This window comes from Neopsephotus bourkii, unplaced genomic scaffold (genome assembly GCF_033783945.1).
Source record: "Neopsephotus bourkii isolate Nb327-2 ecotype Australia unplaced genomic scaffold, CSIRO-AGI_Nbou_v1 NB_845, whole genome shotgun sequence".
Lineage (NCBI taxonomy): Eukaryota > Metazoa > Chordata > Aves > Psittaciformes > Psittacidae > Neopsephotus > Neopsephotus bourkii.
The window spans coordinates 338432-352391 of NW_026901341.1; the positions used below are offsets into that span (position 1 = coordinate 338432).

At 49.6% G+C, this 13960-nt stretch overlaps 1 protein-coding gene across 3 annotated transcripts; it reads left to right on the top strand.

Annotated features, from left to right (window-relative positions):
• The first annotated feature begins 614 nt into the window (after positions 1 to 614).
• LOC133213728 (uncharacterized) lies at positions 615 to 13590 on the top strand. 3 transcript variants are annotated; one of them, XM_061356165.1, is made up of 8 exons: positions 615 to 1258; positions 1608 to 1647; positions 7913 to 7978; positions 8952 to 9052; positions 9625 to 9689; positions 10272 to 10423; positions 10503 to 10655; positions 12828 to 13590. In XM_061356165.1, exons 1-8 carry the CDS (start codon positions 1127 to 1129, stop codon positions 13145 to 13147), a joined length of 1029 nt encoding a protein of 342 aa, XP_061212149.1. In that variant the 5' UTR covers positions 615 to 1126; the 3' UTR covers positions 13148 to 13590. The 3 variants fall into 3 exon arrangements, with proteins under 3 accessions (XP_061212149.1, XP_061212147.1, XP_061212148.1); XM_061356163.1 differs by lacking the exons at positions 615 to 1258; positions 1608 to 1647 and adding exons at positions 5218 to 5255; positions 5911 to 6984; XM_061356164.1 differs by lacking the exons at positions 615 to 1258; positions 1608 to 1647 and adding exons at positions 5218 to 5255; positions 5911 to 6546.
• The last annotated feature ends 370 nt before the right edge of the window (positions 13591 to 13960 follow it).

Sequence of the window (13960 nt, forward strand, 5' to 3'; positions counted from 1 at the left end):
GGTCTGTTCATGCCTGTTTCACAGTGAGAAAGATTTGGGGTCTCTTTGGATGTGTAGTTACAGACAGTTGGCCGTGGAAGGAGGTTTATGCTGCTGCAAGAATCACAGCTTCTCACTGGTCTTTTGGCCAGTGACACCACACATGGGATGTGTGGAAAAAGCTTAAAAACAGGGAGCCGGGATGCAGTTGCTCACATCAGCACTGCTGCAAACTCCGGGCTGGGGGGATGGTCTGACACGCTGCTTGTTTCAACGCACAAAAAAGTGGGTGTATTTGTCCCAGAACATCCATCAGTCTGTCAAGCTGTGATGACTTAGAAGAAAAAAAGGATTCTGGTTTTTGTTTTGCTAAATGGTGATTGACGTTTTAAAAGGAATATTGTCAAAGCCGCATGTCAACCTGCCTAATTGCCTTATCTGCGTGGCCCCTAATGATGAGTTGACAATTACAGCTGAAAGAATTTTAAGCACCTAATAATTTATACTTCATCACCTGGGCTACTTGCTTTCCACACTTCACTAAGTATAGAGTAGGAGAGGAGCTGCTTGTATTTCAGGGCAGTTTCACCTGTTTCACTCAGTCCTGCATCAGGATGGTGCAGCCTTAGGGGAAATCTCAGCCTTCAGCAGAAGCTGGTTAAAATGTTTTGATGAAAACATTAACTTTTACATTGGGGTTGGGATTTTTCCCTCCAGTAACTGAATCTTTCATTTTTTTTCTTAAGAGAACAAGCAGCTTGGGCTCTGCTTCTGGGTCAGGTCAGGGTATCAGCATCACTTTAACTTCAGTTTATAGCGTGATGCATTATAAATAGATAACGCCTTCCCACCAAAACACCCAGCAAAAGAGCACTGGACAGTGAATTGAAAGAGCAGGCCTGTCGCTAATGAGTAACAGCTGGCCTCATTTCATTGATTAGCTAATTGCTATCACAGAGGTATCAGGGCAGTATATGAGTGAGTGGGCTCCTAGGCCAGCTCTTTTGCTGCAGGGATGTGTTTTGGAGAGGGGCTGGGAAAGTTGGTGATCCCACATTTACTTTGCCTGGGGGGTTACTTTAGGGAGAAATAGGTTTTCTTTTTCTTATTTGGGCTCCTTTTGATGTGTCTCTGATAAACCTCTGCCATGAAGCCTTTGCCTTCCCTGGTGCTGTTGGCTCTGCTCCTGGTACCTTGGGCCTGGGGGCTGGCTGCTGGCAGGCAGGTTCCTGGGGCAATGCTGAGGTCCCGCTGTGATGCTGCTGGTGCTGTCGGAGGGGTGAGTGATGGGAAGCTGCAGGGAGCTCCCTCCCTCGGTTTGGCATCCTGCCTACTTACATATCCTTCTCTCTATGACCCCTATGGGGTAAAGCACAGCTGGACTTTGCCTTGCTGTGTTTGGGGGTGTTTTTGTACTGGTTGTGGTCTAATAGCGTAAATCAGGTAATGCTTCTAGAGGTGGGAATATTTATTATCACATAGAAAAAAATGGGGTGGTGTAGGGGCTTGCTCCAAAGGCAAAACTTTTGCTCTCCCTTCATATTGGGATTAGGCTGGGATCTCTCTGAGCAGCATTACAAGCATGGGCAGTGGTACTCAGGTTTGTTATAAGCCTCTTCTCCTTATAGGCATGTGGATCCCCCCGGGAATATCGGAAGGTTAAACCAGGTGAGGTAATTCTCAGACCAGCTCTTTTTTTTTAAGCCTAACTAAGTCCTCCCTAAAACTTGCTGGGTACCTCAAGCCATGGTGTGGAAAACCAGGAGCAAAAACGTGGCCCTGAGGTGGAATGGAGAGGGAGGAGATGTGGTTGCTACTGAGTGCTGGGGAGGGAAAAATCAGTGTTAGTGTGGGAGATAACATGTGCTGCTGTGTTGTGGCTGCCAAACCCCTACTGCAGAGCAGGATCCTGGAGGCAGGAGCAATGTGCAGCAGTAAATCACTGTTAGGCTGCAATTACAACAAGGAGCAAAAGTTCAGCCCAAACTTTAATTGTGCTCCTGTAGGGTAAACCTATCACTAGCTCGTGGCTCTTCCAGCTTTGAGATAGTGGGTTTGGAATACACCATATCACTTCCTGCCCAAGGGAAGGTGTTTCCCACTTTGAGGGCTGAATTAGCAATAGTGAGATGCTAACATTGTTCATCCTGCTGGGGTTCTGAGGGACTCTTGTTTGGCTGAACCCTTTAAGCAAAGGGGTTGTAAGCTCCTTAGAGAGAGCTCTATCTCCCAGCTCAGCAGTGTATAGACAACAAATAGTGCTTGTGTGCCTAAACCAAAGGTAACAGCACACTCGTTGCTTGTGTAACTCATTCAGATGTGGCAATTCCTTAAGCCTTTAGCTTTGATCCCTAAATAATCCGACCCTGGTGATGGAAACCTGCCTCCCTGCAAGCAGTACTAACTGCATGGCTGTGCTGGGACCTCTGTTCCTGCATGGCCACATCAGGGGACACTTAAAGGATGAGTGTGCCCTGCCCTGGGGTGGTAGCAGTGGGGGTACAGCCTGGCTCTGTGGGGCAAGAGGTGGTGGCGGCCAGGGTTTCTCCAGCTTCTGAGTATGCTGGAGCAGTAGATACAGGTGGGGTGAGCAGGGATGGGGAGGAGGTTTGGGGTAGGTTGCTGGCAGGCATGGATGGAAACAGCCCTGCAGGCTGCAAAGGATGGCAGTTTTAGGTGCACCCCAGGCTGATGTGCTGGTGCACGCCTAGGTGGCCTCCCCGCTTTGACCCCAGGACCTGACATGGGATTTCTTGTGTGTTGCTCTGTTGACGCGTTTCCATGCTTCCCAAATGGAAGCAGGAGGTAGCAAAATGGGGAGATGAGGGACCTTGAAAATACTTTGTGGAAGTAAAGAATAGTGATTCCAGGAAGTGGAGATGGAGGAAAACTTGAGGTTGTTGCTTCTTGTCTTCCAGGGTCAGAGTCTCCTTGGGTATTGGCATATGTGCCTATGAGGAGCTGCCACAGAGTCCTGAAGGGCAAGTATGGGGAGTTTTCTCCTCCAGCATACCTTGCTGATTTCCCCATAAACTTTTGGTGCAACTGGACAATCTGGGCAGGCACCAGACAGCATATAATAATTTATATTCAGGGCTTTGTCTCTGAGGAGGGGTGCAACAGAAATGAGGACAAAATCATATTTGAAGGTGTCTCTTCACTGGTGGAAAGCAATGTGGTTTATGCTTGCTGGAAAAAGGAGACCCATGCTTTTGCCACCTTTGCCCAGGCTGTCCACATCGTGTTGCTGAAGAGGCACTTGCCAAACCGCAGAGATGAGCAATTTAAAGGGAAGTACTACATCTTCCAAGACCAGGAAGGTGAATCCTCCTCTAAAGATGATGTGGTTTCTGAACCTCCTGCTCCAAACCTTCCAAAGGAAGATGATGTTTTTCAGTCTGGCCGGCCTGAAAACCTGAGAGATGCGCTGGGCTCTAGATCCACACGTAGCACCATGAGCCTTCGCAAGACCACAGTGCTAAGCGGTGAATTGATGCTGGGAAGAGGGATTATGCTGGATGCTACAGCTGTGGAAAGTCTGAGATGCTGCAAGGAAGCTCAAGGCAGAGGAACACCTGAGGGCATTGTCCCCACTGCAGCACAGGATACCTGGGGGCAGAGTCTCTCTGTGAGCGGGGACATCACCATGGGGTTTGATTATACCCACAGGCCTTCAAGCATGCTTTTGGAAACTCCTTTGCTTGGTGCCTTGCAGGTAAAGGAGCCTTTTTTGCAGCCAGCAGGTGTGGGTCTGGAGAGCAGGCAGTCTGCCCTGCACCCTACCCTGGGGCCGAAAGATGTGCGAGACCTACAGTTTACTATTAAGCCGACATGCACAAGTTGCATGGGCTTGGCTGCCCTCTCGCAGTCTTTGTCTCCTGGCAGAAGAGAAAGCAAAGATAGCACAGATACCACCATGTACCGAGGGGTCAGTGCAGTCAGCTTAGAGAAGGCTGAAAGCCATCCCCAGTTGAGTGTCCCAACTGATGGCACTGTGAGCAGTGATGCTGATGGCCTTGCAAAGGGCCTGATGCCCAGTCTGAGTAGCCCATATGAAGTGGTAAACAGGGAACGCTCACATCTGCTACCCGAGAGAAGCCAAGGATGCCAAAGCAGTTTAAGGTGTTTGTTCATGACTCAATCTGTGCTGGGAACAACTGGCCTCCAACATACAAAACGTGTGGATATTTCTCCCCTGGAAAGTTTTAGGGGAATTGCCAGAGGGGAAACAGCGCTGCAGCCCACAGTAGTATGGGACATCCTGCAAGAGCATCCTCATTTGCATGGCCAGAGCAGTCACATCCTGAAGACATCCCCTACAGACCCTGGGAGCCTCCTCCAAAATGCCCAAGCACACATTGGTCCCGCTGCTGAGAAAGCTCATGTGTCTTCCTTTGCTGTACAAAGCTGCCATCACCAAAGTGACAGAGCTGCACAGCCAGGGCTGGTTGTACCCCCTTTGGCAACGGGGCTGGAGCATTCCCCCGCAGCCATGTCCACCCTAGGAACCGAAGCAACCCCTGTGCTGGTGGTCTCCTGCACAGCTCCAGTCCTTGCAGACTTTGGCTCTACTGATTTAATCCCTGAAGTTCCTGGTCCTCCAGAACCTGTGTCCAAGGTGCTCTTCTCTCCACCAACTGCTTTGCATTTGGACCCTGTCAGTCTCAGGCGAAGGGTGGGCATCTCACTGGCTAGCCCAGGAGAACAGGAGATGCTCTCCCCTTCACCACTTCACCACCCACCAGCAGCCTCTGAACTGGGAGCAGATGAATCCACCAGGCACCTCAGCCCTGGGATGCCAAAGCTGGTGCTGGGGGAGTCCAGTGGCCAGCAAGCAGAAACTTCAGCTTCTATGGCCTTGATGGGCAGGGGTCCTTCCCCAGCCTCCATCATTGTCCCAAGGCCTGATGTGGGGCTTCCTCAGCCTGAGGACCATGTGAGCAGTGGCTATGGGGTGGCATCAGCTTCCCTGCCTGGTGCCTGGGAGGCAAGGAGAGTGGAGAATGCGGTGCCTGTGCATCATCAGGGCATGGCTGGTAATGACACACTGGCTTCTGACTCCATCCTCAGGGGGGTTAAAATGCAGAAAACCATAGAAGCTCCTCAAGGGCATGCAGAGGAGGGGAGAAATGCCTCCTCCATCACCACTCCTGCACACCCTGCTCCTCCCATGGCCCCGAGGGGAGAATCAATGTCAAGAGGCCAAAAGCCGCAGGAGCCCTCTGATGCATCTGGAAACAGTCTGATGCCAGGAGGACAGCAACAGAAACATGCTGGTAGGTCTCACAGTACTTTGTGTTTTAGTATGTCATCTTTAGAAGGCAGGAGAACTTGGTGGGGGCAAGGATGAGGCTGTGTCTTTCACCTGCAGTCCTTCCCTGGCAGTCATTACCTGCTGTCTGCTCACTGTCATGGGCAGAACAGACTTGGGGATATTGATTTAATTTATTACCATGCAATTCAGAGCAACAAGAAATAAAACCTAATCTTTAAATCTCTTCCCCCACCACTCCATTCTTCCCAGCCTCAACTTTACTCCCAGATTCCTCCCCCAGTGTCAGGACAGGGAATGGGGGTTGTAGTCAGGTCATCACATGTTGACTCCTTCCTTGCCATGGAAACCCAATATGGGGAAGATTTCCAGCAAGTGGTCTTTTGGCCAAACCTCTGTGGGAAGCAAACCCACATAATTCCAGCTGCTGGAGGCTGGATGGGCTGTGAGGGGCCAGACCCCTGCAGAGCAGGTTCAGCTCTGATTGTGGAGCCAAGATGTGGCTCTAGGAGCTACAACTATAGAAATCTTGCACCAAGAGAAGGTCTGAAGTGGGGCTTTTTCTGTGTTAACTTGCAGCACCCCATATGTGTGATAGCCGTGTCCTGGTGCACACAGTAACTGCTGACCGTGTTTCTCTTCTGTTTCCCATGTGTCAGAGCTTGGACCTCCCTGGACAATGGAGTACTTCCCCATCAGGAGCTGCCACTTTGTCTTTCAGAACGGGTCTGGGATGTTCTACCTGCCGCTGCATGCTGACATTAAAACCAACATCTGGTGCAACTGGACCATCTGGGCAGGCCCCCAGAAGCACATTGTCATCTATGTCCAGGGGTTCCATGGGAGTGACGGCTGCGGCAAGAACCAGGACAAGATTGTCTTCCAGGGGATCTCATCGAGTGTGGAAACCAAAGTGGTGTATGCCTGTCAAAACCGAGGCACCCTGATCTTTGCTACGCAAGCTGCTGCAGTCCATGTGTTGTTTCTGTCAGGGAGTGGTTCCCTAAGGCATGAATACACATCTTTTAAAGGACAGTATTATGTGTTCAGAGACTCTGAAACCATGGGCACTTCAAATGACGCCATAGCTACCAGAGAGCCCATCCAGGAGACCTCTAAGAAAGAGGGCTGGAAGACAGCAGTGACAAAAGGTCTATTGCCCATGCTGAGAGCCTCTGCAAGCCCATCGCCTATACCTGTTGGTGGCAGGACCCAGCCTGAGCTTGTGAGCACAGATGAAGAGACCCAACACTCTCCTGATCTTATGGAAGATGCTCAGTATGGTGCTAACCTCAGTGAGTATGATCAGCTATGGGATGAAACCAAGCTGCAAAGGAGCCTTGAGGATAGTGGCACTGAGGGCAGAGAAACTGAAGCTGATACACTGGTGGAGCAAGCCCCATCTGGGCAAGGTGCTGGGCATAAAGCTGAGCCATGTGCCTTGGAGGCTGCAAAGGGGGATGTAGAGGTGATGTCTGCTCTGGTCACCACAGCACGTGCCCCTTCCTCAGAGGTGCCCAGCAGCAGTGCAGGTCTCCTTGCCAGATCATCTAGCCTGGATCAGGCCAGCAGCAGCCTGTCAGATGGAGTGGCTGCTGCTGCACATCTCACACAGACACCAGTGCTGGAAGAGCCACTGCTAAACACAAGTACAAAGCCTCCTCTCTACCCCTTTCCTGGTGTGAATGCTGGAGATACGGTGTCTCTGGGAGAAAGCATGGAAGAGTTCTTTGGTAAGGTGTTTTTTGGGTTATTTGTGGCTGAACTGATGCCTGACACACTGCAGTATCCATCTCCAGTGATGCGGCACTCTCATAACATGGCTGTTGCCTTCAGCTGGTCCATGTGGTATCACTGACTCCTTCTGTATCCAAGGAAGGTGGTACTTGAGAAGACGTAGGATTATTTGTTTTAACATGGGCATCTACGGGATAATGCTCCTCTTAACAGAGGCAGGCTAGTTTCTAATCCAAGTGCTTTGAGGAGCCAGCCTCTCAGCTGTGACTTTATACCCAGAGCAGGCTGTGGCTGCTCATTTTGGTTTTAAACAGCTCTGGCTTGCATTGCTTCCTATGGCTGTAGCCTGGCACAATGCTCCTAGCTATGACAAATGAGTTTGAGCTGCAGAAGTTGAGGGGTGGAGAAGGGGAAGGCTTCTGTCTCCTAAGGAAGTGTAGGAGTTGATGGTAGACTTCTTCACAGAAATATTTAGCCACCCATACCTACTAATTTCTGTCTGAAGGTAGAATAGGTTCTCAACTGGTCTTTCCTCCCCTCCAAACTGCTCTTGTAGATGTGGAGAAAAGTTTATTTAGCTCTTTTGAAGTTGCTGGCATCTAATACACAATCTGCTTTGCTTCATCAGTGTCCAGGGCAGCTCTGTTGGTTGTAGGAGCTTTGATGGCTTCACAGGGATAAAGTTTCATTCACTTCCAGGAACGGACATTAGGTTTATTGGGATGACATCTTCTAAAAAGCACTTCCTACTGTACAGTATATTGTATTTAGAGCTTGATATTTAGTTTCAGCAGAAGGAATACAGGGAGAAGCTGGCACATGGCACTCCTGTTGCAAAGTGACACATACCTTATGTACTTCCCCCCCCACACCCTTACCAAGACGCTGAGGTTAGTGGCCTGATTCTTTTCCTTGCTCTGACAGATCTGGCTTCTGCCCTGGCATCTCTGGAGAACAGCACAGCACTGCAATCCCAGCACCATCCCGGAGGTGAGCAATGCAGAGTTATGCATGTCTTAAAACCCTGCCCTAAGCTCAGTGCTGGTTGGTGTGGGGCATGGACATCAGCTCTCCTTAGGTTTAGAAACCAGTGCAGGGTGCTTCTGAGTCTTTGAAGATTTTAAGATACCACTGCAATCCCACAGTTGTGCTTTGGCCACTTTGAATGTACCCTGGAGAAACTCCAGCTCACGTGCTAAACCTGGCATAAATGTTGGCTTGTTTGAGTTCAAGCTTTCCTCATTGGTTGGTTAAAGGACATTTTTCTATGGTGAATGAGCCTCAATTGCTCCAGTACACTCCAATAGGTGTCTCGTGACTACCTGGATCAGAAACCTGCAGCTCTTTCTGCTCCTCAGGCCAGGGAGAGAAGCAAAACCCCTTTATGGGAACATTAGCAACTGAGCAGCATAATACTGGGCTTATTTGGCAGAGCAAGCCACAGAAATAGCTTGCAAAAAGGAGTCAATACAGAAGGAGCCTGAGGATTGAACAGGAGAAATATTGCTGAATAAATAGGCTTTAAACAGCAGACGCTGGCAAATCTGTGCCAGCCTGGATTCAGTCAGACCACAGCAGTTTATCTAAGCTGATCCCAGATATAGGTGAGAAATGGGATTTTAGACTATCAGAAATTACAGTGATTCCTTTGAGAAAGATACTAGCTAAAGAAATGTGAATGTGATTATATATACATTAATGCTCTGAACACTTTTTGGTATTCAATTAAAGGTCAGTTCTAGCATTCATCACTGAGCATTACCTAAGGTTTCCTTTCACCTAGTACTCAACAACTTGTTCTACCTGAAGCACAGCCTCTGACAATACCCACGTGGCACTGGCTTACACAAGCACATCCTTGTGGAGCTCTTCTGCTTGCGTCTGTTTAAAGGACTAACTCATTTAAGGAGCCTGTTAGTGTTCTATGGACTTAAACACTCTAGGATCTTGTGTCTTCTGGTAGATGTGCTGTTTGAAGTAACTATTGAAATCAAACCCAAGGACTGGATTCCTCATGGTGGAAGTGAGCTCCAAAAGGATCTTCTTGAATCTATGAGGAACTATGTAAGTCTGGGTGTGAGGAAGGGGAGAAAAACAAAAGTGATGTCCCAAATGTTCAACTAGAACCGACCACGCTGTGCCCTTTATTCCAGGGATCTTCTGTCAAAGCCATGTGATGAACCAGCATCTGAGGCCAATGCTGATGCTCTGGCAGGTTGCCTGGCTGGCGTTAGCTGCAGCCTTCATAGCGTTGTGCCATTGCAAGGTGGCGGAGAAGCACTGCAGAGATAGGGTTATAACCAGTGGAGGGCTGGAACTCACCTCTGATAATGGGGCAGCTTGAGGCCAAAGCCTAAATAGGTTTAGCACCCAAAGTCTTACCTGGGACTACTATTGCCCTTCCTTTTCCCAAATGACTTTGTGTGTTGTGGAGGTTGAGCTGAAGCTAAGCAGATGGGAACAGTTAGTATTCTCCTTAGAGAAAAGGCTCAGAGCAGTGGCTATGGGACATCTAATGCATCCCATGTGGCTTGTGAAGGGGAAGAGCAAGGCAGGGGGGTAGACTGGGAAAAATTACTGCCATTCTCCTGCCCATCAAACATCAAATCGTCACTAGTGCCTCTGTTCCTTTGCAGATCCAAGAGAACCTGAAACTTCCTGCCAACAGAGTCAATGAAATAAAGCTAAAGGAAATCAAAAGGTAGGGCTACTGCTCTGCTGCTGGCTTGGCAGCTATAACCTGACTGCTATAACCTGCAATATTGCTTAGGTAGTATTGTGTAGGCTTGGCTCCTGATTCTCCTTCCCCAGGCAGAGATCCAGGCTTGCTCTTCTCCTGTGGGCTGTAACTTCTCCTGAAAGTAGGAAAAAAAATCATTTTCTAGAGGAAAGATGCTGAAAAATAATGTTTAGTGTTGGCTAGTATCTTTATACATTTAAGAGGGATTTAAAATCTGGAGAAAATGAGGATCCTCACAGCTGCCATTGTGTCTGCTGGAGAAAAGCTGGAAGCTATCAGCTTCCACGCTTTGTTGAGGCTGACCTGGGGCTGCAGATTGCCATTACAAATTGCTTTATGCAAACAGCTAGTCACTTCAGCCTAGCTCCAAGTGAGGACCATTACCAGGCTTTCCTTTATCCCTTGGTCCAAGTGCAAAGCTGCCTCTTGTTACAAATCATCTTTTCAAGAGCCTGCAGCACCATGATCTAATACAAGTAGGTAGAAGATCTAAATGGGCGTTCATAGTTGGGCCTGGTGGTGATGTTTTCCTCCTGCCTGCAGGATGAGCAATGCCAACCTGCTGCTCACCTTCTGGCTGCATCTGAAGCCGGAGGAGAGGAACATGTCTCTGCTCCTGCACTCCCAGCTGGAGGACCTACTTGGCTCCTCGGCAGGAGCAGAGAAGCTGCATCTTGTTTCACTGTTTGTTGAAGGTGGGTGTTTCACTTCTCTCTGGAGTAAACCCTTTTAAGCCAAGCCTGACCCAACTTACAGCACCTATTCCCATTACAGATGTGAATGAGTGCACTGCTGGGGTTGGACTCTGTGGGGAGGAGGCAGAGTGCTTCAATGGTGTGGGCACATACCTCTGCCGCTGCAAGAAGAACTATGAAGATCATTCCCCCACCAAGTCTGGCACCCTCTGCATCCCTGCTGCACAATCAGGTAGAGGACAAAGTAGCAGCTCTGCTTTCTCCTGCAGCTGAGTGCTTTTCTTGTGTCTGTGTGTGTGTGTAACTTGTGCAGCATCACTCTTGCCACATGCAGTGTGGAGCAAGCACCTAAGGATAAGGGGCTATCTCTGTGACTGTGCCTCTGCAAATGTGCATTGCATGTGATGCTTAAAAATGGCACTGCTACTGGAGTGGTGGCTTTAGATGTCCATGCCTGGTGTGGGAAGGATATATATCTTTGCAAGGCAGTTCCTAGCTGTTGGTCCCCTTCAGCTTTAGGAGCTCTTCTTTAGGAGTTGTGCTCAGATATGAGCAGACTGGGAGGCAAATGTGATCCTTTCAGAAAGTAAGAGGAGGAAGGAAAAGTGAAGCTTAGGCAGTATAGGTATCTAAGTTAGAAGGAGAGTCTTGTACTCAAAGAAGAAATGGCCTTTCCCAGACTCCAAAGGCATTGGCTTTCAGAGGTCAGCCGAGATAAGCCTCCAAGGAGTGACCTGCATCACTTAACTGTGGCAGGTTAAAGTCTTGCTGCTTGTTGGGTGTAATTCAGTGTGAGATCTGTGCTCCCAAGGGCTTTCCTGAGTGTGCCTGGAAGTTTAAGGGAGTGCTGTCACTTTTGCGCTCCTCAATACAATGAAGGTCCGCAAGGATGAGGGACTAGAGCATCTCTCCTGTGAGGAAAGGCAGAGAGAGCGGGGACTGTTCAGCTTGGAGAAGTCTCAGGAGGATCTTACTGATGTGTATTGATACCTCAAGGGAGGGTGCAAAAAAAGACAGAGCCAGGCTCTTCTTGGTGATGCCCAGTGACAGGACCAGAGGCAGTGGGAACGAAGTGAAACATGGGATGCTCTTCCTGAGCATCGGGAAACACTTGCTGTTGTTTTTACTGTGAAGGTGACTGAGCACTAGCACAGGTTGCCTGGTGAGGTTTTGGAGTCTCCATCCTTGGAGACACCAAACAACTGTCCCACCTCAGCCCTTCTGTGATTCTTCCTCCTGCTTGAGGGGGGCTGTGGATGGAAACTCTTGGTACAGCTCATGCTCCCTGGCAGCAGTGAGTTGATGTGACAGCCAGCACCTGAACCTGGAGCTTAGCCTGGAGTATTTAACAGATGTTTAAATACTGGTAACAGCCCATGGTGTTTGCTGGTTAGCCTCTCTATAAGGCATAGCCTCCCTTTCCCGTCTGCTACTTTCTCTGCACCAGGGTTACAACTTGACACATGTGAGCCTTTATTCTCCAAGACCTGCATATTCTGGCCCTGGTTGCTCAGAGCTTGCTGCTATAAGCAGAGCGTGGACAAGGGTGACTTATGAGTTACCTGTGCTGTAACTGATGTGGCTCAGCAAACTTGGTCACTCCTTGAAGTGCCCTGTGGTCTCCTGGCACACTGTGCAGGTCTTGGTGAGAAAGGCATTGATGTTGTGTTTACCCCAGCTCTTGCCTGACATATTTGACACAAGGCTAAGCAGATGGCATGTGGTGCTTGCCTGTAATCAGAGCTGGCTAATGCAATCTTGCAGAGTAATATGTCCTGCTAGAATGAAAGCAGCAATGTTCTGCAATATGTACTCAAAACACTGCTGCTACTTTACCAAAACTACTTCTCATCCCTGCAGCATTGGAAGTGGCTTAAACCTGAATGTGACTTTGCAGCCAAATTGCATTTCTCCTCAATTTTCCCAGAGCCAAATTCATTAACCAGTTATGTAGTCCAAGCCTACCCAGGTCAGCTGGATGTTGTTATATTAAGATAGAAATAATATGATAAATACATATTTATCCCTTTGGTCAAGGAGGGGATCCCTTCACATCTGGGTGGGAATGTTAGCAGGTCTTTTAGCCTCCGTGTAGCTGCACACGGGTTTGGCCACGGCTTTGCCTCTATCAGGGCTGTCCTAGGGTAGCACCAGCCCTGTTCTGCTCCTGCAGGCTGGCTGTTGATCTAAATCTTTGGGATGGAGGTTTGGCTCCATTCTGGATGGACTGGCTCTGCCCCAGAGACAGTCATGAGGGTTTATTCAGGGCAGTAGGGGAGATATTGACCCCCCTGGAGGAACATCCACAGCACTCGAGCACTGTGGTCACAATGTGGGTGACTTTGTGAGCACAGTAGAGACCACTTGGGGCAAGAAGGATGAGGCCATGGCCCTTCTCTTGCAGGGATCAGTTTATTCCTCCGCCACGCCGACATCCTGGTGGGTGCAGCCATCACGGCTGCCCTGTCGATGCTGGTGGCTGCAGGTGTCCTGTGCAGGGCAGCCATGCGGGGCCGGCACCCCAGGAGGAGCCTGAGCCCTGAGGAGCCCCCAGTGAGGGCTGCGGAGGAGCCGGTGATGGAGCTGCATGACCTGGGGCAGTGCCTGCACCTCGACCCCTTCCAGCTGAAGCTGCGGGCCAGGCCCCCTGAGTGGCTCTGGGCTGCCCGGGTCCACCCTGCCCAGGAGTACCAGGGGTTCCTGGAGCAGTCCCCCCAGCTCTGAGGGGGTCCTGGGGCTCCCTCAAGCCCCCTTATGGCCCTGGTGACCTGTGCTGTCACTCCTGCCTCCCCCAGCTGACACAAGCCACTGGCTGTGTGAATGAGCCCTTCTGGTGTGTTTTATGGACCATAAATGTCCCACCGCAGTCTTCCTCGTCTTGTAGTTTAATTTTTAATACTCACCTAGCTTGGAAAACAAAGTGCGTGTTCCACACTGCTGTGCATCTTCTCCTGACTTCTCCTGTATGAGAGCGGTGCAGAGCTGTCAGCACATGGAAATTAAATGCTTTTTTAAGGAACAACAACAACAAAAAAAAAAAGCAAATGAGGTATTTTGGTGTTTAATTTAAGAGATTAAAAGTTATTTTGCATCTGCGCTCAATGCTGCCTGCTTTCCCCTGCCCCTGAGGCAGAACTCTATGGGAAACCCTGGCATGACCTAAGGATCTGGGGCTGGGGTTGGGGCGCTTTCAGGCTGCACCCCCAGAGCTTCACTTAGTGTTTTGGGGAGACTTCTGACCAGATTATAGCGCATGGATCCCCTGTCACTGAATGATGGGGATAGCATTCTTGGTTCTTGCATGGATGCTGGTTGCTGTTAGCTGCGAAAAGCACCACTGCCAAGTAAATCCTCCTCTGTCAGTAAAGCACAGCTGTGTCCCCAGCTTGTCCTGCAGCTGAAGGCTAACTTCTCTATTTGCTCAGTTTAGGGCTTTTAAAATTGGAATGGCTTTTGTTTTATGTGAAGATGTGTGGATGGTGTGGTGGCAAATGTCCCACTGGAGGGCACTGTCTGCCACCAAAACCCAACAAGGGC

What these genes read in the sequence shown, in the direction of transcription:
- LOC133213728 (XM_061356163.1), top strand. Translation starts at nt 5,225, where the DNA reads ATGCCAGGAGGACAGCAACAGAAACATGCTG. An exon ending in AAGCATGGAAGAGTTCTTTG is followed by an intron (nt 6,985 to 7,912) that starts GTAAGGTGTTTT and finishes TTGCTCTGACAG; the next exon opens with ATCTGGCTTCTGCCCTGGCA. An exon ending in ATCCCAGCACCATCCCGGAG is followed by an intron (nt 7,979 to 8,951) that starts GTGAGCAATGCA and finishes GTCTTCTGGTAG; the next exon opens with ATGTGCTGTTTGAAGTAACT.